The sequence below is a fragment of the Emydura macquarii genome, unplaced genomic scaffold, assembly GCF_026122565.2.
Source record: "Emydura macquarii macquarii isolate MOO-44397 ecotype Brisbane River unplaced genomic scaffold, CSIRO-AGI_Emac_v2 contig_2890, whole genome shotgun sequence".
NCBI classification, from domain to species: Eukaryota; Metazoa; Chordata; order Testudines; family Chelidae; genus Emydura; species Emydura macquarii.
In genome coordinates this window covers 138,832-166,626 of record NW_027133027.1, presented here as the reverse complement: position 1 = coordinate 166,626, position 27,795 = coordinate 138,832, and the positions used below count along the sequence as shown (strand labels likewise).

At 42.5% G+C, this 27,795-nt stretch overlaps 1 protein-coding gene across 3 annotated transcripts in view; it reads right to left on the bottom strand.

The window, feature by feature from the left end:
* Nucleotides 1-27,245, bottom strand: part of LOC137166603 (enoyl-CoA hydratase EchA19-like) — a 29,669-nt gene extending 2,424 nt beyond the window's left edge. For 2 of the 3 annotated variants that reach the window (XM_067568386.1, XM_067568388.1), the window contains exons 1-5: nucleotides 26,935-27,245; nucleotides 23,241-23,408; nucleotides 14,448-14,545; nucleotides 11,737-11,881; nucleotides 7,023-7,172 (exon numbers count right to left, since the gene is read on the bottom strand). In XM_067568386.1, the coding sequence (XP_067424487.1) occupies nucleotides 7,023-7,172; nucleotides 11,737-11,881; nucleotides 14,448-14,545; nucleotides 23,241-23,408; nucleotides 26,935-27,082 (709 nt within the window). In that variant the 5' untranslated portion in view covers nucleotides 27,083-27,245. Of the gene's footprint in view, nucleotides 1-7,022; nucleotides 7,173-11,736; nucleotides 11,882-14,447; nucleotides 14,546-23,240; nucleotides 23,409-26,315; nucleotides 26,448-26,934 lie in introns of those variants that run through there. The other variant, XM_067568387.1, reaches the window with a different exon arrangement.
* Between the last annotated feature and the right edge of the window lie 550 nt (nucleotides 27,246-27,795).

The window sequence follows — 27,795 nt, the reverse complement described above, 5'->3', positions numbered from 1 at the left end:
ATGGCACACAGTCCTTCCGGGTAGGACACCACTCCTTCTAATAGATCCCAACTTCCATTTCAATTGTTCATATCTTCTGGGGGGAAAGAGAGTGGTCAGAATAGTCTATAGCCAGTAATTTCCCCCTCTTCCAGTGTCCTCAAGAAGCATAAGTGTGCCTCCTTGGCTACTACAGGGGTGGGAAAGGGGTGCTCACCTATACCTAGTTGAAAGGAATCTGGAAGAAGGGTGAAAGTTTAGTTGGGGATACAGGGTCCTGCTTGAAGGACCACATTTTCCCTTTGCTGGGAAACAGTCGTGGGAGTTGCTCTATGTCTAGGACTCAGCAGCCCAAGATCTGAATCCTCTGGGGCCTACTGTAACTTGAGAGACTATGGAGCGCTTAAGAGTGCAATCTAACTGCAATCTCAGCATTGGGTTGTCTTTTTTGTTTTGCATTTAATGCAGAGAGGATAAATAATGGTATGGTGTGGCATGAAGGCTTTATCAGCATGAGTTTGGGGTCGCAGTGTTTTCTCAAATAGCTTGTGAGCTATCCAGGTCACCCCAAATGATTGCTAATAGCTACATCTCTCTATCTTCTATCCTACATATAAACATATGCTACAGAAAATCAACTACAACATATTTGAGAGTTCTCTCTCTTTATTTCTGTGACAGCTGGTAGAGATTAGACACCCAGCACTCCACAGCTGTGGAGAATGCAAGATCATAGGTGGTGAGTTATATGGGCCCATGGTGGCCGTGCTCCACTAACATTGAGGATGGTGGGCCCAGCTCCACCAATATTTCTGTGGTGCTGAGGGGCTGCCCGCGGAGCCTCCAGTGGCACTCAGCCGTGGAGTGCAGAGCGCAGCAGCCCTCAGCGCGGCCAGCCATGCTTCCTCCCTCCTCTGACACACTTAGCAGCTGGCCAGGAGCCGTTCTGGCGCCAGCCCAGGCCCCAAGCAGCGTGCGCGTGGCGTGGCAGCAGCTGCTCCCCACTCCTGGCTCCACCCCTTCCCCCTCTCCCTCTCCCACGTGGGCCCTGTGCCCAGGCCAGGAGCCGCTCCTGGCCCCAAGCAGTGCTGCGTGGCAGTCGCTCCCTCATCCCAGCCCTGCTTCTTCACCCCGCCCCTCTCCCACGTGACGTGGGCCTAGCGCCCTGGCCAGAACCCTTTATGGGCACCACCAAAAATTATATGAACCTGGCGCCCATGTGCAAGATTATCTTTATTGCCCGATTTACAGACACACACCTCCTTACTCTACACCCCAAAGGCTGCTCTGCACGTTCACAACTAAGATCTCAATTTTTACAGGATGTTCTTGGGAGGGATTATGGGCCTTGAACCTGTGCCTGTGGGTCCATGGACAGTACTCAGACCATGGTCGCTACCTGGCAGCTCACCCAAACCAGTGGGGGGGAGGGGCTGCTTGTGGAACTCTAGCTCACAGAGGGCCCTGCCCATGTAGCTCCTGACTTGAGGAGACACCAAGTCCCACCCACTGGCTGGGGAGCACTACTGACGCCAGACAGAAACACAGGAAATCATCTGAGCAACTAGGTGAACCTTGGCTAGCTGCTATGATGGACCCAACCTATTTGTTTGTCTCCTGAGCCCTGCCTCCCAACCTGTTTCTGGTTCCTGCCCTCCTCATCCCAGAGCCCCGTCTGCTCCCAGTTCCTGTTTTCCTGCCTTGCTCCAGGTCTCTACTCCAACATCTCCCTCTGGCACTGACTCTAACTCTGGCTTCAACCCCTAGCTTGACTCCTGACTGTGCCTTTGGTTCTGACCTTTGGCTTGGCTCCTGAATATGACCCAAACTCTGACCCTGGATCCAGTTCCAGGCATTGGACTCTAACTAGTAGGCATGACTGTCCACACCCCAGACCTACACTACTTTCATTCCAATGGCACAAGTCTCAGAAAGGCCCTAAAAACCTCTAAAATGCATGTAAATAGCTTTTCAGGTTAACATTTTAAGTATAAGGTTAAGGTCTGATATCTTGCAACTTCCCAAGCCTAGAAACAAGTGCTGGGTGCCATTGGAAGATGGGAATGTTCCCTTTCCAATGATACAAAGTTATGCAGGGCTTCAGGATATCAAGCCTTAAGCCTCTCACTGGAGCAGGACCAAGTGCTGCCTATCCTGGATCAACAGCAGGTAATTTTTAAAGAAGTTCCTTATTTGGGAGAAAGGAGCGAACATTTTGATAGCAGGTTTATTTATTCTTTAAAATGGCACCCATGAAGCTGCTCAGAGATCTGGAATGTCAGGATGTGTCCACGTGAGATGGATTAGTGGGTTGACAGCATGAGTAGGTCCAAGGTGCACAATCAAGTATACACCAGGTGATAAATATGATTGGTTCTTCAACCAATCATATGTATATCACCACTACATATGTGGAGTTTTACGCTATTTATCATAGAACAGAAGTGTGTCCGTCCCCCCCCCCCCCCCCCAGCATGCTTTGAGCACACATTGATTTGCAGGGCTCTTAATTGACCTCCCTTCTTGTTTCTGAATACTTTTTTTTAAATGGATGAAAGTGTGAGCACCCACTGTTAGCAAACTAGGTTGCAATATAAAGAAATATTGCTGTAAACTATCAGCCTTTTCCCACTTTCAAAAAACAAAGCTAAGTTCTAGGTACACACAAAACTAGCTAACAATTTTAAGGTAATGAATGACTTTACTACTGAAATAAATTAGCTTTCTCAGTATGTGAAGACACTTAGAGTATATTAAACACTGAATAAGTATTATTGGGAAAATTCATATGAAATATAAAATGGAGACCTTTTAAATGCTGAAAAGGATAAATCAAAAAATTAAGGAGTGAGAATGGCTGTTAGAATTGCTAATACATATCGCAAGATAAGACTGGAAAATCTTTTCGAAATAGAGGCAAGAGAAAGGGGTGCCCCAGTGTTACTCAGAAACACTATGATGTGCTCTATCACTCCAGTGCACCTCAACGAGCAGCAATACCATACATTTATTCAAAGGTATTTTTATTGTAGCATTGTGGATAGCCTGAAACAACATTGGCCATACAGATTAGCTCCTATATTTTCCCTCTCTGCCTCTAGCCCAGGGGCATAGCCAACTTCCCAGTGATCTTCTGCTACCATATCAGTCTCTTGGGGACCCAGGCAAGTGAGAGATGTTAGAGCAGACTACACGCTGCTCTATTCTGTTCCAGGGAAGCAGACCTGAGCAGAGTGACTCTACGATAGAGGGAGTGTAAAGGCAGTTTTGTATCCCTGTTCTTCAGCTCAGCCAAGCACTTCTCAGTCATAGCTGAGGATCAGGCCCAAGGTCTTTCATAACACTAGAATATCCTACTATCGGGTTTTCTTTGCTTTACATCTAGCTCTGTAATCAACAGGTTAACACTAAGTGCCAGACTAAGTCTAATAGAATTCTCATTTGCTTACAACACACAGTAAACAAAACATAGTTTCATTCGCATTCACTTCTAAGGTACATCATTCAATGCCAACCAAAACACTCATATTTTAAAAGGAATCAGGATATCAGAATGCACACAGTACAACAGCAAGTCTATGGAGACATTAGTCACTTTTTGGAATTGAAAAACGGCGGCAGCTTCAGGAGATTTGAATAACCTCCTGTGTTATTACCAGCCCCCTCTTCCTCCTTTCACACTCCATGATCAAAATAACTCACTTTTAACACGCACACTTTAACATTTGTATCTTTTTGTCCTAGCTAATTGGCTCCTGGCTAATTTACTTTTAAAAACTCTCAGACACACGAGCTAAAAAAAAAAAAAACGAAACCATTCCCAAAGCCCATTTAGATTTAAAAGTACATGTTGTAATCATTTCGCTAACAAGTCAGGAGAACAGGCCACAGTAAGCAGCAGTCATATCAGTTTAAGTTGAAGAGAAGCAGCTGCTACTGTGCATTAAACCAATTTCCAGACCAATTCAAAATGAGGTAACTCAGTAGAACGTCTTCCTTTTTCCTTCTACAGGAAATGTTAGAGATTGCTTGAAAAAGTTTTCTACATTTACCTTACAGAGGTAGTTCCCTATAATGGACAAAGGTTAACAGTAAAAATGTATTTTCTTTAAGGGATACACTCTTGTTATTGGAAGGAAACCTCTTAAAATCTATTTCTATGTTTTCAACTCTCTCTAAATTAACACACACAAAAAATCAAGATTGTACTTCCTAAATGGAATAAAATTGATAAACAGCAGCAGCTGTTGGTTATGGAAAGCTAAAGTTTTCAAAATTACAAAAGCAGACTAACACAGGGCTTGTCTCCATTGCACTGTTAGCTAGAACTATAACTTGAGAGTTGCCTCTCAACAGACTCCCATTGACACCTAAAAGTCTCTAGCTCGAGTTAAATGGTGCTTTAAACGTGAGCTAGCTGGCCCATCAGCGCAGTGGGATGAAGCCCAGATTCTGCTGACACTCAAGCCAGTAACACAGTGGATATGCAGTCACTTTGGGCTGCTGCTACGAGTTCCACAGAGTGCTTGAGAGTCGTTTTGCACTGTGAATGCTCTTGCTGGAGGCAGGCTAACGCGAGAGGAGTTAACTCCAGTGTAGATACCTCAAGCTAATTCTGCAGTGTAGACAAGTCCACGAATATGCTCCAGGTCTCTGAAAGGGACTAGTCCTGGCCTCCACAGACCTTTTCCACGTAAACATTATGTGAGGAGCTCAGGCCGCTATGTTGCTATGGTCTCACTGGCTCTCAATGTCAAAGGAAAGAGGACAGTTCTTTCCAGGGCTGGAAATGGTAGGCATTCTGTAAGTGTTTAATATGAAAATAGGAAAGAGTTACATATGTGTTTTAAAAAAGCAAAACCAGAAAATAGGACTAACTTTAAAAAAAAGGCCCGGTTCTCCCAGGGCATGGGAGTGCTTTAGTTCAACTCTCCCAGTGCAAAATTGCCTGAAAGCTAGTTTAATGGCCCACATGAGGATACTCCTAGCTCAAGGGGATCCCTAGGTGGTGGTGAACTCCTACGCCACTCCTTCACTGTGCATGTATGGTTCAGAGAAAGTGGGTGTGGCTGGAGTGTCCTTGTACCCCACAATTCCTGGCTGATGTAATGGCCCCTTTGAGCTAATGGCATATGGTACAAATTAAAGCCATCTTTAAGCTGCTCTAACTTTTGTCCGGGACTCCACTGGCAAAAAGCTGCCCCAAGATCAGGCAACTGCAAGATTGCTTAACGCCACTTTGCACACACACTTTGCACCAAGTTTTCTTTGGCCAGATACCAGCACATGGCCCTAATAAAGAAACTAACCAAGCGTTATAATATAAAATGAAAAGTCAAGGGAGGGCTAGACAGACAAACAAACAAAAACCTAGTAAACTGTTAGAAACAGGTAAACAAAAAATGCAAATTGGCATGAGTTAAAAAACAAAGGCAAGTAAGTAAAGGATAAAAATAAAACTACAAGGGTTACAAAAGGGAATACTAGAACTGGTAGAGGAAGTCTTGGGTTGCACACCTCCTCACACCACCCTTTTCTGTATATATGTATTTTATCAATTAAGGGCTCAGTCCTACAAGGTATTGAGTGAACTCAAAATATGTTGAGCCCTTAAGGTCTGATCCTGCATCTACTTACTATAAGGTATGGTGCTTATTTCCATGAGTAACCCTACTGATTTCCATAAGCCCTATACTTAGTAGTAAGCATTTGCAGGATCAAACCCTTAGACAGTAAACTCTTTGGGATAGGGACCGATGTCTTCTTACATATCTGTCAAGTGCCTAGCACGCATTTGAACGTTACATAATATTTACCCAAATGCAACTAAGCTCATCTTTACTGGTGAGACAAGTATAAAAAGATACTACAGTATGAGAAATATTTGAGAATAATGAATTATGGGGGGGAGGGAATGAAGGCCAGTTCCTGAAAACCCTCATTCATGCAGCTATTTCCATTTAAATCAGTGGGATCGGTTGACCAAGAAAAGACTACTCATGTGAATAAGTATTTGCAGATTTGAGCGCTGAGCAAGCTGCTGTTCATTGGATTCTAGTTTAACAGAGTGAGAAAGCATTGCTTCTCCTGGTCCAGAGCTATGATCCATGTTGGCATGGGTTAAAAACAACACAGCTGACTGCAAAGGTTACCAGGGTTTTTGGCCAGCTTTTTATGACTGCACAGCAGCACCTTTCTTTTGAGTGGAAATGTAACATTTAACTTCTAAAGGAAATCTTTCTAAAACTAGGTTCTTGCCTCAAGTAATTTTAGTTCTCATGATATCTTTGTCTCCATGCTTTGGAGAGATGGAGTCGGCAGCTAATTAGTTATAAAGGAAATAAAAAAATCTTCAAGGAACTGTACAGTGGCAGGACAAGACTGATTCACAAGCAGAGAAACTGGAGCACATGCCTTTTTTAATGTAAAAGCAAGGGCTACATCTGATTTCCATTAGAAAAACCTCTATTCATTTCCCTTGTCCAAAATATAAGGAAACCCATTTCATTTTTTTCAAACCATACAGCAACATTTGGAAAGTTTTGTTTCCCTCCATTTAAAACAAAATAAATTAATAACATGATAGCAGCCCATCAACTAATGTTCTAGTTTCAGCTATGCGATGTTTCAAAACAATTACAATAAAGGAAATGGATAATTGGATGATGTATTATTGTTAGCAGCCTGCTTTAAGATCTACTTTAAACACAAATAGTAACTTAATAGCAGTGTAGCAGTGAAAGCAAATGTGACAGATGTTGGATGTCCTCTCTGCAGTGTGTCAATCCGGTGCCAGATGTATATTTTAATTTACTATTTGTATCATGATAGCACCACAATGCCCCTGCGTAGGGCTCAGGGATAGGCACTGTACATATATATATTAAAACATTTTTAATTTTAATCATAACCGATTCTGTTTATTATAAAAATTATGATTATTTTTGTGTTAACTAATCTTCACAAAGACAGACATGCAAATGATAACACTATCAAAAATTCACATTTAGAACCATTTCCTGCATTGTTCATTAAGCACTAACCTTGGCCATTGGGGACTATTCGATTGGCTAGTCCAAGCTCATATGCTTCTTGTGCACCAACAGGACGACCAGTTAGAATGAGATCTAAGGCTCGTGAAAGACCAATCAGTCGAGGTAGCCTAACAGTGCCACCATCAATCAGTGGCACGCCTACAAAGACAAAAACATAGGATTAAAAGAAAACCCAAATGTTTATATTTATAAACAATTTTTTGACCTAATCCTGCTTGACTTTACTATGAGCATCACGATGGCTAATTTTTAGGAAAAAAAAATCACAGGACCCACACTGCTGGTTGACTTAGATGCCTAAGCTCTCTATGCAATGAATGGGGAGAGACAGGCACCCAAGACTGAGATCACCAGAGCCAGGTACACAAGGAGCCACCTAAGCTAGCCAATGGAACTTGCTGACCAGAGAGGGGGTGTGCTAAGCTTTGCCCTGCTCACAGAGATAGGTGTCTAAGTCTGGGCTGCAGTGGGTGCCGAGCTCCGCTTGTGACCCATGAACCAGGGAAGATAGGTGTTGGGATGCCTAGAGTGGGGTGCAGGACCCAAAACAAAACATCAGGGAAGAGGGGGGAGGAAGCACACCCTCCATTATAATCTTTAGCCTAGTGGATCGGGTACTCATCCTGGATGCGTGAGACCGCCCCCAGTTCAAGTCCCCCCCTCCTCCTGAGGGGGAGAAGGGATTTGAAGAGAGATTGGCCACCTCACAGATGAGCACTCTGACCATGAGGATATAGAATATTCTGATGTGGGGGGGGCGGGTCCTTCACTTTCCCATTGACCTTGTTCTACTTTAATCAAATAATGGTATAATTAAATATTAATTGGGCCTGTGAAAGACTAGAATGACTCTATAACCTAGCTAGGGCACTCAGCTTACAGGTGGTCAATTTCTGTTCAAATCCCTTTTCCCCCTTCAGGGGGAGGGGATACTTGAACCCGCGATCCTCTACAAGGATAGGGCTAAAGGTAGGGCTGCCCAAACTGCCGACTGTTTTGTGTGAACTCCCCTGAACGGCTTAATCCAGTAGGCAGCCTCTGAGCATGGCTAGTGGATCAAGCCCCCGGCGGTGACTTAGGCAGCCAAACACCTATCTACCCTGGTTTGTGAATTGCTCTTGGACGTAGGCAGGAGGTGGGCATCCAGATGCATAGAGTGAGGCTGCAGTTCACATGCCTAGACCAAGTGAGTTTAGGCACCAACAGGACTAGGGGCCAGCCAAGCAGGGAGTTTTAAGGATCACAGTGGTGCCTAAAAACAGGATTCAGGCACTTAAGTACTTTCATGGATCGCACCATAAATAATTATACACTTTCCCCCAACACAGAAACCTAGAACTAGATACTCTGGATAGTTACACAGAGAAAGCCATCCGCCATGCCAAAACCCTCAAATGGACTTTCAGTAGGAGGGTAATTATACAGACAGTGTTAGAACTGGAATGCTATCCATGTTCTTCTTTGGCCCCTCTGTCCCACTGTGCCTGACTCCTGGTCTACAGTAAAATGTTAGGTCAACCCAGCTATGTCACGCGGGTGTGAAAAATCCACACCCCCGTGCGGTGTTGTTATGCTGATCTACACCCTAGTGAAGACAGCAGTAGGTCAATGGAAGAATTCTTCTGTCAACCTAGCTACCGCCTCTCAGGAAGATGGATTAACTATGTTGACGGAAGAACCCCTCCCGTCAGCATAGGCAGTGTCTATCTACACTGAAGTGCTGCAGCGTTACAGCTGTGCCACTGTAGTATTTCAAGTGTAGACAAGCCCTGACTCGCACAAACATTAATGAAATTTTCTTCACAACACCCATGTGAGATAGAGAAGTATTATCCCTGTTTTGCAGATGGGGAATTGAGACACAGGAAGGTTAAGTGGCTTATTCAAGGTCACATGGGAAGTCTGTTGCAGAGCTAAAAATTAAACCCAACTCCTCTGAATTCCATACCATTGCCTTAACCATAAGTCTATACTACCTCCATAACCAAGTGCTCTCCCCTAACAGGTTCAAGATGTGACAGGATGCTGCCATATGAATTTATTTCTGTGAAAGGTTTTTAAATATTCATGTTTAGATCAAACATCACATCCAAATTTCTTCATGGAGATACTCTAAACTGGTTTAATAAAAATCAGTCATGATCTGAAATGAACTAAAAGGGAAATTTGTTCACAGATCTTTACGGCTACCATGTGGATAAGTGGTCAGGCTCAAAGGATTGATTATATGACAACGGCAGCACATAAAGCAGATTTTAGAGTAGTGTCTTCTCCCCAAAGATACACCACCCACACACTAAGGAAAAAAAGCACCAGATGAAGCACTGTGTTCACAAATATTTTAAACAGACCAAACTACAGTAAGTATAATACTGCAGCAGATGCTAACGCAGCAGGGTGCAAGTGTGTTGCATTCCCCAGACATTCTGAGCCCTGCCTTTTCTCTCACAGCAAGGGCCAACAAACTATTAGTATAAAACCATGCTGTTACAAATGGTGGTTTGCATGCACCTTGTTCAACAACTTCCTTTACAAATAGGCCTGTTTGTTGAATATACTAGAATGTCAACCGCTATTTCAGACAAACTATCAGGACTGTGAAAATCCAATTACTGCACGTCAGCTATCTGAGAGAATTTTACCACAAGCTGTGCTTCAGTCAAGCAGAATTCAAGTAAGTGAGATTAGTGGAGTCACTATTAAGGGCTGTAGCTGCTCATTCCCTCCCTGCCTTATCCCCACAGGTCAGAGGAACTTTCCATAACAAACACCTTGTCCTATTTCCCCTTCTTGATTTTAATAAGAAGTTATTACTTTGGAGGTACATCCACATGGCATATTGCCTTCAACTGCCTGTAAAGTTACATACACTATATATCCTCCTATTATGGGTATAAATAGCAGCATAGACGGTGAGGCCCTGCTTAGGTGAGCAAAGACATCCCTGAACCCTGTGGGAATGTACCCTACAAGGCTCTCAACACCCTCAAGCTGTGCTTCCCCCATTTACATTGCTATCGTCAGCAGTGCAGTGCTCTGCTGCTGGAGTCTTTCCCCACCACAAGGAGCTGCCAGAGCTTTTTCTCACTGCCTCCTGTTTGGCTGAGTCTTTCACTGGCATGTATATCTACACACCACAGCATAGATGCAGCTTGCCTTTCACTGCAGCATGTAGCTACATCTACCCTATCTGCTGCTGCAAGTGGTGCGCAGGGCAAAAATAGCCTGAGTTTCTCAAAATATAGTTAAAAGACTTTTAAAAGTTTCCCATTAAATTCTTGAGACGACTGAGACCTTCTTGGGAACAGGCTGTTAGAGGCATCTCATAAATCATCCGTACAAGTCTAGATACAGATTGGTAGAGGCTAAAAGTTACCATTGTTGTTGATGTGGCATGTGAAATTTCAGGGCGATTGATTTGTTTGTCTCTTAAATAGGGCTTATAATGGGAAGCTAGCTTTCATCTTAGCTATGGCATGGCTATCATCATGCTTCATACAAACTAGAAAAATATTTAAAAGTTCTACTTCATGCCTTTATTCCACACTCTTCTGTTTACATACATTGATAAATGTATTTTATTGGGAGGAAAATGATAAAATCTTAAAATGTAACAATGTTTTATCCGCAATAACTACAGTAGATATTTATGGCTTTTATTAAAATTTAACATAATAATCATTCATGAGTATTTACATAAATGAAATATCTTTGCATTTAGTGGTAGCAGTAGTGCTGTAAATTAGCTAATGAACTGTTTACTTTACCAAAACTTATCATCTTTTTCAATCTTGAAAGAATGAGAGGAATTATAAAAAGACAGTAAGATACCATACACCCAAAAATGGGGGGAAAGGCATATAAAGTAATAGCTTCTAATCTGGATACAGCATCTGTTACTTAAATTTGAGGACAGTATCTGTACAATGATCACAATGTATATGTTTATTAGAAGTAAATGTCAAACTGTACAAACTGTTGTTAATTATACCTGGATAGCAAACAAGCTGAAAAATAAAACACGGTAGCCACTTTGGACCAAATTTTTAAAACATATTTAGGCACTTAACTCCCACTGAAATCATTTGAGAAATCAAATTTATTTTAGTGGGAGTCAGGCACCTAAATATATTTTAAAATCTAACCCTTACTAAGAATTTCAATGACACGGCAAGGACTATTTAATATATGGTTTCCTTGCACCTGCTGTAGTGCTTCAATGTAGACACTATCTACACCAACGGAAGGGATTCTCTCACCAGTGTAGGTAATCCCCCTCCCCAAGAGGCGGTAGCTAGGTCAACGGAAGAATTCTTCTGCAACCTAGCACTGTCTATGCTGGGGGTTAGGTCATCTTAACTACATCGCTCAAGGAGGAGGATTTTTCACACCCCTGAGCAGTGTAGCTATGATGATGTAAGTTCCCAAGTAAACTTGCCAGCAGCATTTGGCTATAAAGAAAGCAGACAGAGAAGCAAAGAGAAACAGATCCTGAGGGCCCAATTCTCAGATCAGTCTGTAATCATGTGCCTGTAAACTGTGTACAAAAAAGCAAATTGTGAATCTATGTACCCAATTTACATATACAGGTACAGGTTTTGCACATACAGGCCGTGAGAGAACAATTCAAAGGGCTTTTTTTTTTTTTTTTTTTTAAATCTGGCCTTCCCTATGTCTGTAGAGATTTTGTCTGAAAACATACCAAAGCGTCTGCAGAACACTCCAAAAATGGCACATTGTTCCACGACACGCAGGTCAGCCAAAAGAGAGAGCTCAAGACCCCCTGCCACCGCATAGCCACTTACTGCAGCAATCACTGGTTTGGAAAACTTTATTCGGGAAGGACCCTATCAAAATAAAAGATATATTAGTAAATTCATACACAGTGTGTACATAGCAAGGACCCAACCCTGCAAACACTGTTGGATGTAGTGCTTAACATAGGATGGAGGTTTATTGACTTCAGCAGGACTATGCCTGGTAGTAAGCGTTTACAGGATTTGACCATAGCTAGGATGGTTGGAACTAGCACATCAGCTAATGCATCCACATATACTAACTTCCATTTATTATCTTGATTCTGCTGTGATCAATTTTGCATTTTTATGAACACAGGATACTCAGTTTATTTGGGATAGCTGTACTGGGATATATCTCCAAGTACATAATTAGCCTAATGAGGCTGAATGACAATGATTGCTGTTTAACCAGGACATCAATAGGAAAAATTAATAAGAGATTTGTCTAGTGCTTGTGGGCTAAACTGGTTTTTCATAGCAGTGAAATTCTAAGGTGCAGTCACAGAAGTTGCCCTATAGAGATTATGTAAAGATGCAAACCAAATTATGTATATCTGTACAACTCCATGGTCTTCAAAATGTTATTTTAAATTTGAGCAGGTGCCACTGAGGTTATAATCTGAAGGTGATAAAGTTATACAGGTACAGCCAATTTGGCTAACAGAGCCTTTATTACTGGTTATGATGTGCAAGGCAGAAAGAACCCAGTTTGACTTTCAGAGTCCACATTGAATTTTTAAGGCTAACAAGACATTTTACTTGTCATCTGAGCAAGTTTTGATATCAGCGGGAGACAATACACATGGAACGAAGGAAATTCACTGTTTAAAGAAGGCACTTCATCCTTGATTTGTTTCCGGTATGTTCAAATTTCATGGCAGACAATGCAATCATATAATATTCTAATGCCATAATTATGCATAACAGGACTATGTTAAGGATCAAGCATCAGTTATTTAGACAAGTAGTCAGTATGCTCACAGATCAAATGCCACCCACAACTGTCAGCATAAATACAACGGCGTTCCAGCAGGTGAAAGACAAAAGATTCCAGACTGTCACCTATAGCCTCTGTGGGATGTATATTAACAACATGTTGCACTTAAACCACATCTTTTATCAGAGGATCTCAAACTGCTTTTGAAGGGCTAATAAGTTTTATTATTTATACTATAAAGATGGGGAAATTGAAGCACAGTAAAATAAGCTATTCACCCACTCAAATTATTACTCTTTCATGAATACAACAATTCAAACAGCAGGATTAGTCTGCTTGTATGATATAGGTGGAGTCTCGGACCAGATTCTCAAAAAAAGATTCTAGAATAACAACTTGCAGGAAGAAAAGATATCACTCAATTTGAATTATACACCCTCATCTGTCGAAATACTAAATTAATGTATAGATATGAGAAGCAGAAGCAAACGTTAGACAGGAATATGTACTAACCTATCCAGTGAGACTAACACATTGTTTTAATCTCAACTGGAGAAGCCTAGTGACTTTATTGACTTGCACACTACCTAAGATATGAACAAAACGGACATAGTGTATAGTGAATGAATTCTGATACCCAAGTATCTAATTCAACATTTTGAGACTACTGATTTTATCAGCAGATCACCATTAACATACTTCCAGTGAATGTGTTGTATATGGAAACATATACATCTCTCAGTGCCCAAATAAAATGATGTTCAAAGCACTGAGTACAGCCATCCAACATACTGGGAAAAATCACTTACTTAACATCTCCACCTTACAAGAGATCCATCTCTAGGAAGCTTCCCAGGTGAACCTTTTTTGCCTTGCTTCCATATTTATCACTCCCCTATCACCAGCCACAGCAATATGAATATAAAGATCATAATTTTTAGGAGACAGAAAGATTCTTCTGACTTCATAATCAGTCTGTTTTTGAACAAAACAGTGAACAGCTGCACCAAAGTCTTCATGGTAAAGATACCATGCAAATGGAGAATGACTGGGGTCTTTAAACTCATTTTAACATTGATGGAAATCCAACTTTCCAGACATGACTCGGGTGTCTACATATAACACTGGGCCAAAGTTTTTTTTTCCCCACTCAACTTAAAGAAAAAAATGTCTGATATACAGTGCTAGAAAATGGTTAATAGTAGATCTTAGATCCTGTCTACCCCTCAACAGTCTCTGCCTACTACATTTTTATTTGAACTACGAATGACCCTGTGCACACAATCATGTAATTCATATTTATATAAACAGAGGGCACATTATATATAATTTTCAAGATTTCTGGGAGGCGATGCATCATGACTAAACTCTGACTTTTTCTTTGGAGGAAACAATCCCATTTGGTTTTAGTTAACTTCAAAGAAGACAAGTATTTTTTCCCCCTTTTTGCATCTGCAAGTTAACAGAAATTTGTCACTTTTTTCCATAAATCAAGATTTTAAAGTCTTCTCATCTATTAAAAGCACAACAGTGGCCTCACACACACACATATATAGAAAACAACTGAAACACAATGAAATGATCCTGCAGCAATTTCTAACCACAGAAATTAACTTTAGTTCCAATGAATTGCCAAAAACTTCTCCACGCTGCACAGTTCTGTTTCCAAGTACATACCATGGGACCAGGACCTTTGGTGACATCTTGTTCCAGTTCAATTGAGGTTGGGTTGTGGGCCAGCTCTTTCAAATCATAACCAGCGCAGAAATTACCTCCTGCAAAACACCGCAAAAATTAGACTCCGCAACAATGAATACAGGAAAGCTTCAATGTGGAGTCAGTGGAATCAGTGGAGTGCCAAATATTCACATTTTTTCCTCGAGATTTGTCCAAAAGCTGCTTTTGAGGGTTGCTGAGGGGAACAATTTCTTTTTATTCAGGGCTTATTTTGCCCTGAAAGTCTAGTTGAAAGTCTGCATCAGAAAACTTTTACGTACATCTAAGGAATAGATCTAGATCAGAAAAATGTACACATATATCTCAAATAAACATCATTTCTATATTTCTATCCACCCATTTAGCGACAGCAGCGTTTCACTACAATGTAACTTTCAAATGGTATTATTGATAGTGAAAGTGTAGCCATGCCTACAGTCAAGGGTGCATTACACTTTCCATTCTCAAGAGGTCCCTACCCAGTGAAGCTGGTTTCAGCGCACATTGTGCCAGCTCAGAGTAGCCTATAATGTATAGTAGATCCATCTGGTTTTATGTGAGAGACCTAGGACCAGATCCACAAAGTTATTTAGGCTCCTAACTTCCAATGATTTCAATGGGAGTTAGGAGCCTAAACAGCTTTCTGGATCTGGACCTTCATAAAAATAAAAAAGAATATTAGTGTACTAAGTGGTACAGGTTATTCATTTAGTCTATCTTTACATTTTTCTGTTTCATTTTGAACTTAATATTGTTGTAAAGTGTCAGACTTAATGGGGTCCTGATCCATGACAAAGGCTCCTATATCCGTTGGTGATACAAAAAAAAATTATTGCTATTATTACAGACATAGGGCCAGATCTTCAGCTGACATAAACTGCTGTTGCTTAATTGAAATCAACATAGTTGTACCAATTTACATCAGTTGAAGATTTGGCTCATAAATGTTAATGATATTTCAAAAGAAAGTAACGCTTCTATTATACCTGTCTTTTTAGTTGTATAAAAACAAGTCAATGAAGACAAAGGATTCAATTCTTGTTTACATTAAGGCCCCTTTACAACACTCTGGCAGTGCAAAGGGGCCCTGAAGTGGGTACATAACTTATCTAAAATGGTAGAAGAATAAAGTTGTATGACATTCTGTGTAATTTGCAAAACAAACCCTGTCTCCCGATGGTCCAACCATATCCATTGTCTGAAAGACTACAACATGCCAAACCTGTCTGCAAGATTTTTTTTTTAAAGTACATTGAACTGTTTGTTTGAAACCTAATGGGTGGTCATATTTTAAAACACTAAATCATAATACATACACAAAGGAAGGCAGAGTAAAAAATTGTCCAGGAAACCTTAATTTTACCATCTTATGACCCGAGTGCTTCCCTTTGGGCTCTCAATATTCTTTTAATGTCATTGTTTCTATTGACTAGACTTTAGCTTAACCATGTAGTGTTATTTTCTGTGATGGCACTCATCACTAATGAGGAGAAAAGACTTCTTAACAGTAATGCAGGTTAGTTTTCCAAATGGTTTATTTCTTCCATAGAGCCACATTCTTTGGATGAGCACATGCATCAATATATGGGACATGGGATCCATGAAACATAGATTTAGAAAGATTAGTGTGCATTTCAACATCCACCTCAAGCAAACAGGTTTGTTTGTTTTTTTAAGTATTGGGCTAGCATCGTCAGCTCAGGGCCATATCTTCATCTGGTCCTCCCTTAATGTCAATGGAGTTACACCAATTTACACCAATTGAGGATCTGGCCCTCAGGTTTGTGGATTGACAGATTCTGAATTTAAAATATAAAACAACGAGGAGGAGGAGGGAGAGTATGAATCTGTGGAGAAGACAAACTTATCAGAGAACTTCATTTACTGAAAAATCAGCTTGTTTTCTCTTTAATGGGATCATTTCCACAGATCTCATCTCTTATCAACTGCAAAGCAACCCAGTGAGAGAATGGACACAGATGTTCTGAACTGCCCTGTGGAAGAAAGTGGCCACACCAGGCAGCACTGCTTACAAAAAGGAGGAAAAGATAGTAACTGAGGATGAAAGTTAGTTCCCAAGGAAGGGTTAGACACCTGACTAATAAATGCATATGGAGAAGATCTCTCATGAAAATAGTTACAGTGAGATAGGAGAAAGGAGCATTAACTATATGTGGAAGGCCAACAACTGCTGTATAAACACGTATTGCTACTCAAAACCCAGACTGAGCTATGATGAGAAGATAAGAATCACATTTTCATGAGTGCTAAATTCACCTATGAGTTACAGTACACAATGACACAAAATTAAACTCTCTCTTCATTCATGTTAGCTGTGTGAATGAGATGAAGGAAATATCAAGTCTAAAAATCTAAAAGAAATTCATGACAAAAAATGAACTCTTGGGAGAAAAGTTTCATGTGGGTTTGAATCAAACAGTCCATGTTCTGGTAAAGGGAGTCTCCAAAATCACTGCTGCAGAAGCACGACCCCAGTATGAATTAAACCCCTATCTACAAAAGCCAGATAACGGTGTTTAACAGTTGTGGTTAAGCAGGTTTTAAAAATGATTGTGGATGAACTAGGCTATAAGCCAGTTTGGCCAGCCAGTGTGGACTGGACCCAATTATGTTAAAACCTAGGTTAAAACATACGTTCTAGCCACAGCCTCTAAACTTTCTGTAAGACTCCTCTAAGTTATGCTGCAAAACCAATTTCTGTTTTATATTTCAAATCATTAGTCAATGCAGTATCACATAAGAGTGGATATTAAATATTCTTAACATAAACCAAACAAATGTCATTGACTCTCTAACTCTTTATCCAATAAAATAGTTAATGTGTAAGTTAAGCATCTCCATAACAATTTTCAAAACACATTTAATATTGGGGAGATGAATAATGAACATAAATAAGTGCAAAGTAATTTTGTTTTGAAAATTAACTTCTGTTAATGTGTATGAGGAACAAAAGCAACTATGCTATTAATGCTGAAAGAGACCCTGCGCTCTCTGACTAACAAAAAAAGGTTTCCCAAGACAAAATCATTTGTGAACAAGACACGATGACAGCTTTCTGCCATGCAGTATGACACAAGTTATAGCACTCAGGACTATATTAATACAGTAGTCTTTACAGTTTAGTATTGTAATCCTGTCTGCTTCCCAGTTTTCAAACAAACAAAAGAAAATATTGAGTTACTTCATAATATACCATCAGCTTTTACCTATCACAGATCAAAGTTCTTTGGGGGAAACAGAGGACGACACTGGAAGTGTTCACTATTCCAGAAATGGACTTTAAAGAACAAATCTCTACTAAGCACCAACTCTGTTAGTCTTAGTTCTATTGGGGTAGGAGGGCAGGAGGGAGAAGAAGATTCTCTCACAGCTGTGGGCTAGCAACTAAACTACTTCATGGTCACCATTGGACAATAACCTCTGCAGCACAAACTCCCTTAAGAAGGCCCAGTAGATCCGTGTAGCCATGCATCCACTAGCAAACCTCCGACTCCTCCCCTGTGCACTGGGGCACAGTAGGCTCCCAGGAAGGAAGGCACAAGAGATTCATACCCATGTCATAAAACCCAGCCCCGCTCCGGTACCGTGGAACTACACAATTCCCAATGCAAGCATGGCGCCCCACCTCCTCAAAGGAGTGTGTGGGGAAGAATTTGTCTTTATGTCACTTAATACAATATGTGTTATTCCTATATTTAAAACTGAGGTTCTGTGAAGAGTAGAGAGCCGACCTAATCTCACGTAGGTTCCCAGAGGCCACAAGTTGCATGTTTAAAACCATTTGAGCTGTGACAAGACTAGGCAGTGGTATCATATGCTAGCTGTGATTATGAAATAGCTTCTTAGAAAGTAAATATAGAAATAAAAACCTTTTGCTGGTGAAAGAAAATGAAAAGATTGGTCTTTTGGGTGCTGAAGATCCTTGTCTAATATCAGCACTGCACTGACTTTTTAGTAACCCATCATACTCTCGTCCTTTGTGGATGCCATTTTATGATTAAACACTGAATAAAGGCTGCATTCCATAAGGATGTGTCATTTAAAAGAAAGTGAACACAAAGTAAACATGAATTCACTTCCAGGGGCTCTCAATGGTGCATGCCAAAAACATATTCTTCCCCTGACCCCTCCACTTCCTTATCATTGAAAGTGTGCCTCCTCCACATAGCCATCCGCAGCAGAAAGAGTGAATTCAGACTATTTCTTGCATGACGGAGGTATCATTACTTCAGAGTGCTGGAAGTAGTAAAAAGCACTGCCGCTCACTGCATCGCCACAATGTTGCACCCCCCCAACATTTACTTTAATACTCAACTGTAGGCTGTACAGAAATCCTTTTTTCCTCTAAAACATAAAAAGCTACAAAGCAAGAATCTCCCTGATACAGTCTAACTGATGGAACCACTGCACTAGGCTTCAAAATTCAACATTATAATTATCTCAGTTATAACAGTTAGGGCGGTATAAATAACCTATGCATATGTCCTGGGGAAGCCAAACTTTAAAATATACGCACAACTTTATTTATTTATTTTTAATCTATTTTTCCAGGACTTCAGTAATACCACCGCTCTGGACTGCAGCCTACTACCTTTTTTCTACTTGAACAAGAAGTATCATGTATTAATATTAAGTATGTATGAGTATTGTTAGCATGTATTCTGTATGTTTTAAGTATTATGAAGCAGAATGACCAACAGTCTGGCAACAGGTGACAGAAAAAAACAAAAACCCTAGGCTGATGTTTTCAAAAGTGACTTGTGATTCTGGCTGCCTCAATTTTTGACTGCCTAATTGCAATACTTTAAAGGGGCCTCATTTTCAGAAAGAGGGCTCAGCACTTTTTGAAAGTCAAGTCCCTTTATGGATCTCAATTTTGGGCACTCAAAAATTGAAGCACCAAAAAAAAATAAATCAGAAGTCACTTTTGAAAATACTGTTTTTTCACAAGACTCCAGAAAGATAAGAGTTATAAGTGTTTGCCTGTAATACATGGTAGTGCCCAGGGACAGGAGAGTCATGCTTTTGTGCTGATAGTTAATTTAGGAGTTAGGATGCGGAGTGAGAGGAATTGTATAAAATCAGACTGAGAAGTGAGAAGAGTGAGGCTGGAGAAATGATGATATGCATGAGCAGAGCCAATAATCCAAAGTCATACCCGCTGTAACTGTACTGAAATCAGTGAAGTTACATGTGAATGGATTTGGGCCAGTGAGTTTTTCTTGTAGTGAATAACGGAGTGTGTTCCTGTAAAATGGGTAGGCGAGTCTGTTCTTGCTAAACCTTACACACCTAAGATCTCAAGCATTACACATACTGGTACAGCTGAAATAAATTTCAAAGAAACGTCCACAAGCCCAGCTGCCTTCTCTAGCTCAGCAGTTCTCAAAATTTTTAAATGGAGTCCCCCCGTGGATTTTTGTGTAACAATTGCACCCCCGCTTCCCCCGAACCTCCCCCCCACTTTCAGACAAAAAACAGGGCCTAACATATTATAGGCGGAGTTTGACTGCTTAATTTGGAGGGGCAAAGGGTAGCAGCAGCTCCCTTGCATCTCCAGAGCCCGATGTGACCTGCCAGAGAAAATGGCAGCGGCGGCGGGAAATCACACCTCGTCATCGGGTTTATCCTCGGGCAGCAGCACGGACGCAGACGCCACCTCTGGGAGCCTGCAGAGCAGCAGTGGCGCAGGGGCTGCTGCTGCTGCGGGAGGTGGCCACCGGGAGCAGCGCTCCGACTGGAGACAGAAGCAGATGCACAAAGTGCCTCTGCTCCCCTCCTAAGGGTGCCCCACCCCCAACACCTGCACCGCTCTCAGCCCAGCGTCCCTCACCCAGCAGGGGGAGACGGCTCCATCATCATAAGTTTGGGGGGCATTGCCCCGCCATACTCCTCAAATTCTGCCCATGGCAGCCCTCCCACGATCTATCTCACGCCCCCTAGTTTGAGAACTGCTGCTCTAGATAACTCATTCCAAGATGAAGACTGAGTGTCATTGATTAAAATTTAGTGGAGCTGGGCCAGAGATGTTAGATTATGTTAAAGAAACTATAACGTAATTAACTATTACACAGCCAGCTAAATCCTATTACAGGCCCATGTACAAGTGAAAGCTGATCTAATTTTACAAGAAGAATTCTGCTCTAGGAATACCTGCTTGGTTTGGAAAAGTGTGGGAATCTCCAAATATGAAACTCTAATGGCAGGTTAGGTATCTGACCTGTTTGTTTCCTGAGAAAAATAAATGTCTTCTCTCAAAAACTATAAAGGGTTTTTATTTGGTCTTTTTTCCAGTTTAAAAACCAAACAGGCCTTCCTCGTTGGGCTATATTGTAAAGTTTCGGTTTTTTTTGAAGGTGCACAACCTAGAAATTAATTAATTTGCATCAGTGACATCTAAAATCTCTCAATTTAAATGGTTACAACTTGAGAGCCTTGGGTGCTATTTATATTGTACGATACACATGCATGTGTATGTTTTAACTAAAATGGTTAAACTGCAGCAAAATAATGTCCAAGTTTATCCCCTCTCCATACACAGTAGTGATAAAAGCATCTCTGACTACTGACCGCTACCAAGGAAGGCCAGGGAATTATATAGAAAAGCACAAAAAATTATTAAAATAATAGAAGCAATTAGTTATAAATACTGATCCTGTTGAAGTAAATGGGAGGTGATTCGGCCAGGATTTGACTCTGAAAATGTAAACAACTGTCTTTAAACTGGTATGGCAACACCGCTAGGAAATGCTGCAATTGCTACTAATGCTCTGACTGTAAACAACTAACATGCTATTTCCATCGTGGATGTGAATGTTTCCCTCCTCTCTGGATAATGGCAAGACAGCTATTTCTAATTAAAGTTTAGCAATGTGTCTTTCCTTATTTTGATACCTCCATCTGACAATTCACACAAGTACTTTCATATACTCTTTGAAGTACGGTGGGGTTGTTTTTTCCAGGCGCTGGGTTTTATGTCTCTGTCTTCTAAATTCAACTGCAGCACAAGAAGAATAAAACAAGAAAAAACTGCAGATGTATCTTAAATAATATGCATGTTCTCATTTCCTGTTTTGATTTTCACATATATGTGCCTAGTCCTGGACTAGTATCAGACAAAATAAGTCATTGGGGAGGGTTTCTGTCACCTAGAGTAGAATAATCTCAAATATAAAAGATTTCTCAAAGTCACACAGCACCTAAGCAGTATAATTACAATAAAAAAACTCCAAGGACTGAAAATCAATGGAACTATGTTGATTTATACCAGCTGATTATCTGATCCTTCAGTGCATGACTGTGTTACTATCACACATATTTCAAAGAACAAAAACAGGAATTTGTCATTAGAGATTCTTATTAGCTTAAAAACAACTACTACTCTAGGCGACATTTTATAACAAGCATCAAATGAATTCATTTAGTTGTATCTAAAGTATTTGGCCTCTTCACAACTGTAAAGTCGGTGTATAAGTGAACATATACATTGACACAGTCAAGAAAACATGAGTAACAAAGCCCAGCAGCATCTGGGAACAGCTGCTGTTTTGCTGAAAATGCAGCAATATAAACAGTGATGTTTAACAGAGCAAAGAGACTCTGACCAAAATCAGGTTATAATTAACTACTTCATTGCCTGTGAAGGTATACCATTGCCAAAATGTTCAAAAGTGGTCATTTAATTTGGGTTCCTCCATTTTTGACTGCCCAACCTGAGACAATTTAGGACTGATTTTCCAAAGTACTGAGAACTCACAGTTTCTCTGGAAGTCAGTATGAGCTATGGGGAGCGAGCAGCACCTCTGAAATTCATGATCAACATGTCTCAAGCTGGGCACACAAAATAGGAGGCTTCCAAAATCAGTGTCCACTTCACTGCCTATGAAAATATAATGAGTCCAAAAAAAAATATTCATAATTAAGGTCCTGCTCCTTCAGACACAGTTTGATCCTGCACACATTTTACATACAAGTTATTCATGGGCATAAAGTTACTCACGTGTGCAAGTGTTTGCAGAATCATGCTTTTGGATATAAATCATACTTCACTATTCATTTACTCAGTCATGTGTTTAGATCAGTGGTTCTCAGCCCGTGGCCTGTGGGCCTCTTGAGGCCCAATCAGTACACAGCTGCAGCCCAGGTGACATCCTCAGGGCCATAACTAGGGCAGGGCAGGAAGGGCACCTGCCCTGGGCGCAAAGCTGGTGCGAGAGGTGGGGTGCAATGGGGCAGTGCAGGATCAGGCCCAGCAGCATCAGTAGGATCGCAGGTCCAATGACCCCAGCTGGAGCAGGCTCCCTGGCACTAGGTCCGCAGCAGCAGGGCAGGCTGCACGGCTGAGCTATGTGCAGCAAAGGTTGGAGACCAGTGGGCACAAGGAGGGGAGTGCAGGGGGCTGGGATAAAAGGTGCAGCTGGTGCATGGAGGACAGACTCTAGGTGGGTGGACTAGTGGCTGGGGGCAGTCCCTGGTGCACAGACAGAAGAGGGGGTTAATCACTGGTCTCAGGGCCGAGGGCAACTACATAGTGGAATCCCACATCTCAAACAAGGGGACCAGACAGGGAGTCTGCATGCCAGGAGCGTGACCTAGAGGCCCTGTCAGACTGTGACTGGACTCTGCCCAGACCAAGATAGGTGGAAATCACGTTGGTCCAAAGGTTGGGTCTGATTATAACAGCCTGGTGACCACCTGCTAGGGGTGCTCAGCCAGGGCTATAACAAACCTCACCTATTCCATGAAGTACAGCAACAGTTAGTGAGTTATCGACTTCAAATGAGTTGAATGCCTGCAGCAGCATTGCTGCAGTCTCCTGATTCACAGCATTCCTGGCTTCTGGCCTGTTAATCCCAATTGTCATGATGGTTCCATGTCTTTCAATGACTACATTCTTCTTCCCTGCATGAGGAAAAGAAAAACAACCAGCGTAAAAGTATACTTACATTCTTTTTATTAAACCATTAATACACTAAAAAGGGATCTGGAAGGCTTAAAATGTTCTACTATTAGACTCAGAGACATTTAAAATAAACATGGCGGTAAAGCCAGAGTATTACTTTTACCACTTACATCATTTCTTCATCAACATTTTTAAACATGAATTCTGACTTCAATTTTCATATTTTAATACATAGTATCTTTGCCAGGCTTGTATTTAAGTAACAGTAAATAAGGACATAGGGTATTTCCTGAGAATTAATAATAATGACCAGCTGTGAAGAATGGATGGTCTCAAGCACAGCTGGGGATCACTTCTCTGCGTGAAATGCGTTGTGTTGTCATTGTTATTGCTAAAAAATGAAGAAAAAATATTTTAAATGCAAGAGGCTGTTTCAACTGGCACTGTAGGTACAAGGAATTTCTACAGAATTAATTCTAAGCAAAGCAGGCAATCAGGCTGCTTAAAACAGCCCTCAATAGCCCATTTTACATTAACTTCTAATTAGGTAACTGTTAAGATTAATTGTTGAAAGTAGCAAATAATCATGTTTACCTCAAGATACAGTAACTCTCTCTTTCTATCAAAATATGAAACCAGAGGGTCCAATTCTGCTCTCAGTGTAAGTAATTAGATTGTAGGGACTGTTTCTTACTTGGTGTGTGTACAGTACCCAGCACAATGGGGTCTCAGTCATAGCTGGGAATTCCAGGCATTGCACGAATTTACAAGGAGCTACTCCAGAACAACAGCAATGAAACTAAGAGCAGAATTTGTCTCAGTGTCTATATTTTTACATATATTCTAAAGGTTTTCATCGTACAAAACTGAAAATCTGACAGTTTTTCCTTTACAGCAATATTCGATAGAAACATGAAGTCTGAAGTCCAGAAAAAAACAATATGACAGATCCTCAGCTGCTCACTCCCCTCCCCTGAAAGGAACAAAGCCGATTTACAAAAGCCGAGGATGTGGCCCTATTGTTCACTGCTGATGGACAGTCAGGAAGACCTTTTCGCCTGAGAGACCACATCTTTGCATGTGCCATACTACCGCTGCTGTAATCGGCTGAGGTTCTTCCATATAAGGGGAGAGAAAGGGGGACTTGGAGCAGGCTATTTGCTGTGAGGAGTCCTCAGCTTTGGAACCCAATTCCCTCATGGGTCCAAAACAGTCTGACTCTCTTGACAGACGGGGCATAATGCCCAGTGTTTGTTGTCAGGTAGACTCCTGAAGGAATGTGCTTGGTCACTGGGGCTTCTAGTGGAGAGTTCACCTTGTGGAATGGATTGACTTTCAACTTTGACACAATATTACAGGCTCATGACAGCCCTGTAAGGCCCATGACTTGGTCACACAATGATATGTGGATATGTGAAATACTGGCAGTCTGACATACTGCATAGTTATTTACACAAGCTTGGGGGATATCAGGGATGGTCTTTGTGCAGGAGGGGACATTTTGGGGGCTTTATTTCATTACTATTTTGGGTGGAGGAGAAACTGCTGGCTTTGCTTCTAAAGTTATTGAATTTAAAGTTACTGGCAGAGGATCCTAGAGTCCAGGATAGGTGTTTTATATTTTACATTGAAAGAAACAAGAACAGCTCTCTGATTGGCTAGAGATGGACCGTTTTTACTAACCACAGATGCATCCACTCGGGATGCATTTATTTGTATGACATATGTGATCTGATTGCTTAATGTTGCTCTAGATCAGCGGTTCTCAACCAGAGGTCTGTAGCACCCATGGGGCCCGTAACCCAGTTTCAGGGGGCCACAGGGCCCTGAGCCTGAACCCCAGCACCCTGAGCCCTCGCACCCCATGGGGCAGGGAAGCCCTGAGGCTCACCCACCTGGAGCCCTGAGCCTCCCCCACCCCACCCCACCCAGGGGCTGAATTCCAAAGCCCCAAGCCCCCCCCCACACACACACAGCTGATGCCCTGAGGCCCCTCTCCCTCACACACACCCAGTGGCTGAAGCCAGGAGTCCCAAGGCCCCTCTGCCTGCTGGGCCTTGGAGTTTTTTTAGCATGCTGCGGAGCCTCAGAAAGAAAAAGACTGAGAACCCCTGCTCTTGATTTCAGTATTGCTCACCGTTTAGGAGCCTACAGAATAAGTCTACTAACTCATCATCACATCACTGTTTTTAGCCAATTATGAGCCAGGATTTTTCCTGTGAGATGTAACAACAGCAATAAGACACTCCACTTCTAAGGGACTGTAACATTTCTAGGGTGGTTAAAATAAAATCAGCCTTTAATCTCATAGTCTACAACTGCCCCAAACTGCACAGATAGCATTTTATTTCAAATGCATGCTCATCCATTTATACTTCTAAAGCTTGAATCTTTTTGAGTGAAATTCAACTGTATGGTGGGTCCAGCATAAATCCTATGACCCATTTTTTCATCACAGTTTCATTTTGTCCAGTGCAAGATGAAAACCTTTTTCTAAGCAAAGCATCTATCTCATGAAAGAAACAGAGGTCCTGCAAACATCACTTCTCCAACTAGGATGGTAACAGTCCTTGCCTGCTATCCTTTAGTCTCTATCCTGTTGTATGCATCATGGGTCAGATTCACTGGTACACTCAAGTGCTTTGTCCCCCTCTGATGACATAAGGGGCCATAAACCTGGGTTGTCAGCTGCTCTGCGTGGAGGCAAAGCAGCCAGAGTGTAACACCAAATCTGGACCATTGTCTTCAGCACACGGTACAGTGCTGCATTTCACGCTGTAGTCAAATTTACAGCGAAAGAAATGGAATGTTATCAAGACAAATGAAAACTTGGGGCCTCCGAATAATCAAGAATTCCTTTTTTGTTTTTTGTTTTTAAGTCTCCAAAATAAACTGCTCAGAGTCACCTTTAAGTCCGCTTTGAATTTGCTGCTCCCACCAGATATTCCACATGGGGACATATTATTCAGAAGGTAAGGCTGATCCTCCCCGAAAGAACAAAAGAAGTCCTAAAAATTGACTTTTGATATGATCCCAAAGCCTCTGGAAGGAAGTTATTTCTGCCAGAACTGTGACATTTACTAATGGACGTGAAGTGCAGGGACAGGACCCTTAAAACCACACAGGCTCCTAGACACTGGCAGCGCTTGTAAATCTAGCAAGGCAGGGGCCCGCCACCGCAGGCTGCCCTGTGGGTTAGGGTGACCAGATGTCCCGATTTTATAGAGACAGTCTGGATATCTGGGGCTTTGTCTTACATCCCACCCCCCTCATTGTTCACACTTGCTGTCTGGTCACCCGACTGTCGCTTCTGGCTCTGCATTTGGAGGAAGCGAAGGCGGCGGGGTAGCTGCGCCCTGGAGGGGAGGCAGGCGAGCTGGCTCGAGTTGCACATCGCCCCACCAGCAGCCGGAGCGGCGCTGATCCCGCTCCTCCCACCATCCCTTAAGTTTTGGGCTGCCAGCAACCCAGCGAGCGCTGCCCTCTGCCGGAGACAGACAGACAGACACACACACACACACACACCTTCGTCTCCCGCCGCAGCCGGGGGGGAGCCGGAGGTCTCCCTGGCAGAAGCACCTGCGATCGCTGCCGCCTGCTTGCTGCCCACGGCCCCGCTGAAGAGGAGGAGGCGGCGGCGCGCCGGGCTGGCCCGCAGGAGCAGCCGGGACATTTCCCGGCCGCGCTACAGCGAGATTCCGAAGCCGGGCCCCGCGCACCGCCGCTGCGTCCCGCGCAGTGCCGGCGAGACGCGCAAGGCGCAGCCAGGCGCAGCGAGAGCCCGCTGCCGGGACACGCACCCACGGCCCAGTTGGTTCCCAGCTGGGCAGAGCGGCGCCTGCTCTCTGCCCTCTTTCAAAATGGTCACCGTCCCGCCTCCCTTCCCTCTCCATTCGTCCGGGCTGCGCTGAAGCCGCAGGCGGGGTTGCCCTCAGAAAAGAGGGCCACCCCTGCAGCTGTCAGCGGGCCAGGAGGGGCACTGTGCTGGCAGCTCTTTGGGGAGCCGGGGGGGGCTGATCTCTGAGGCACGTGACAGGGCAGGGATCTATGGACCCCCTGGGCCCGGGTCATGCGATTTGGGCCCAGAGTCGAGCCTTCGACGGGTTGCGCCAGACCCTTATCCCAGCCGGGCTCTGTGATAGAGAGCAGGGCAACGCGCTCCCCTGTCAACATCCCGGGGCAGACCTGCAGCCTGTTGCTGCTTGAGGTGTCACCTTTGTACAGTAAAATGAGGCTTCACAAATGCCAGGAAAGTCACCAGGATTAAATATTAATCGCTGCAAGTCACTGCTGATTTTTAATCGCTGCGTGTATTCCCCTCTGAAACCTTTACTTGATGAACGGATTATGCCACTTGAATTATGACAGGAAAGTTAAAGCAGTGTA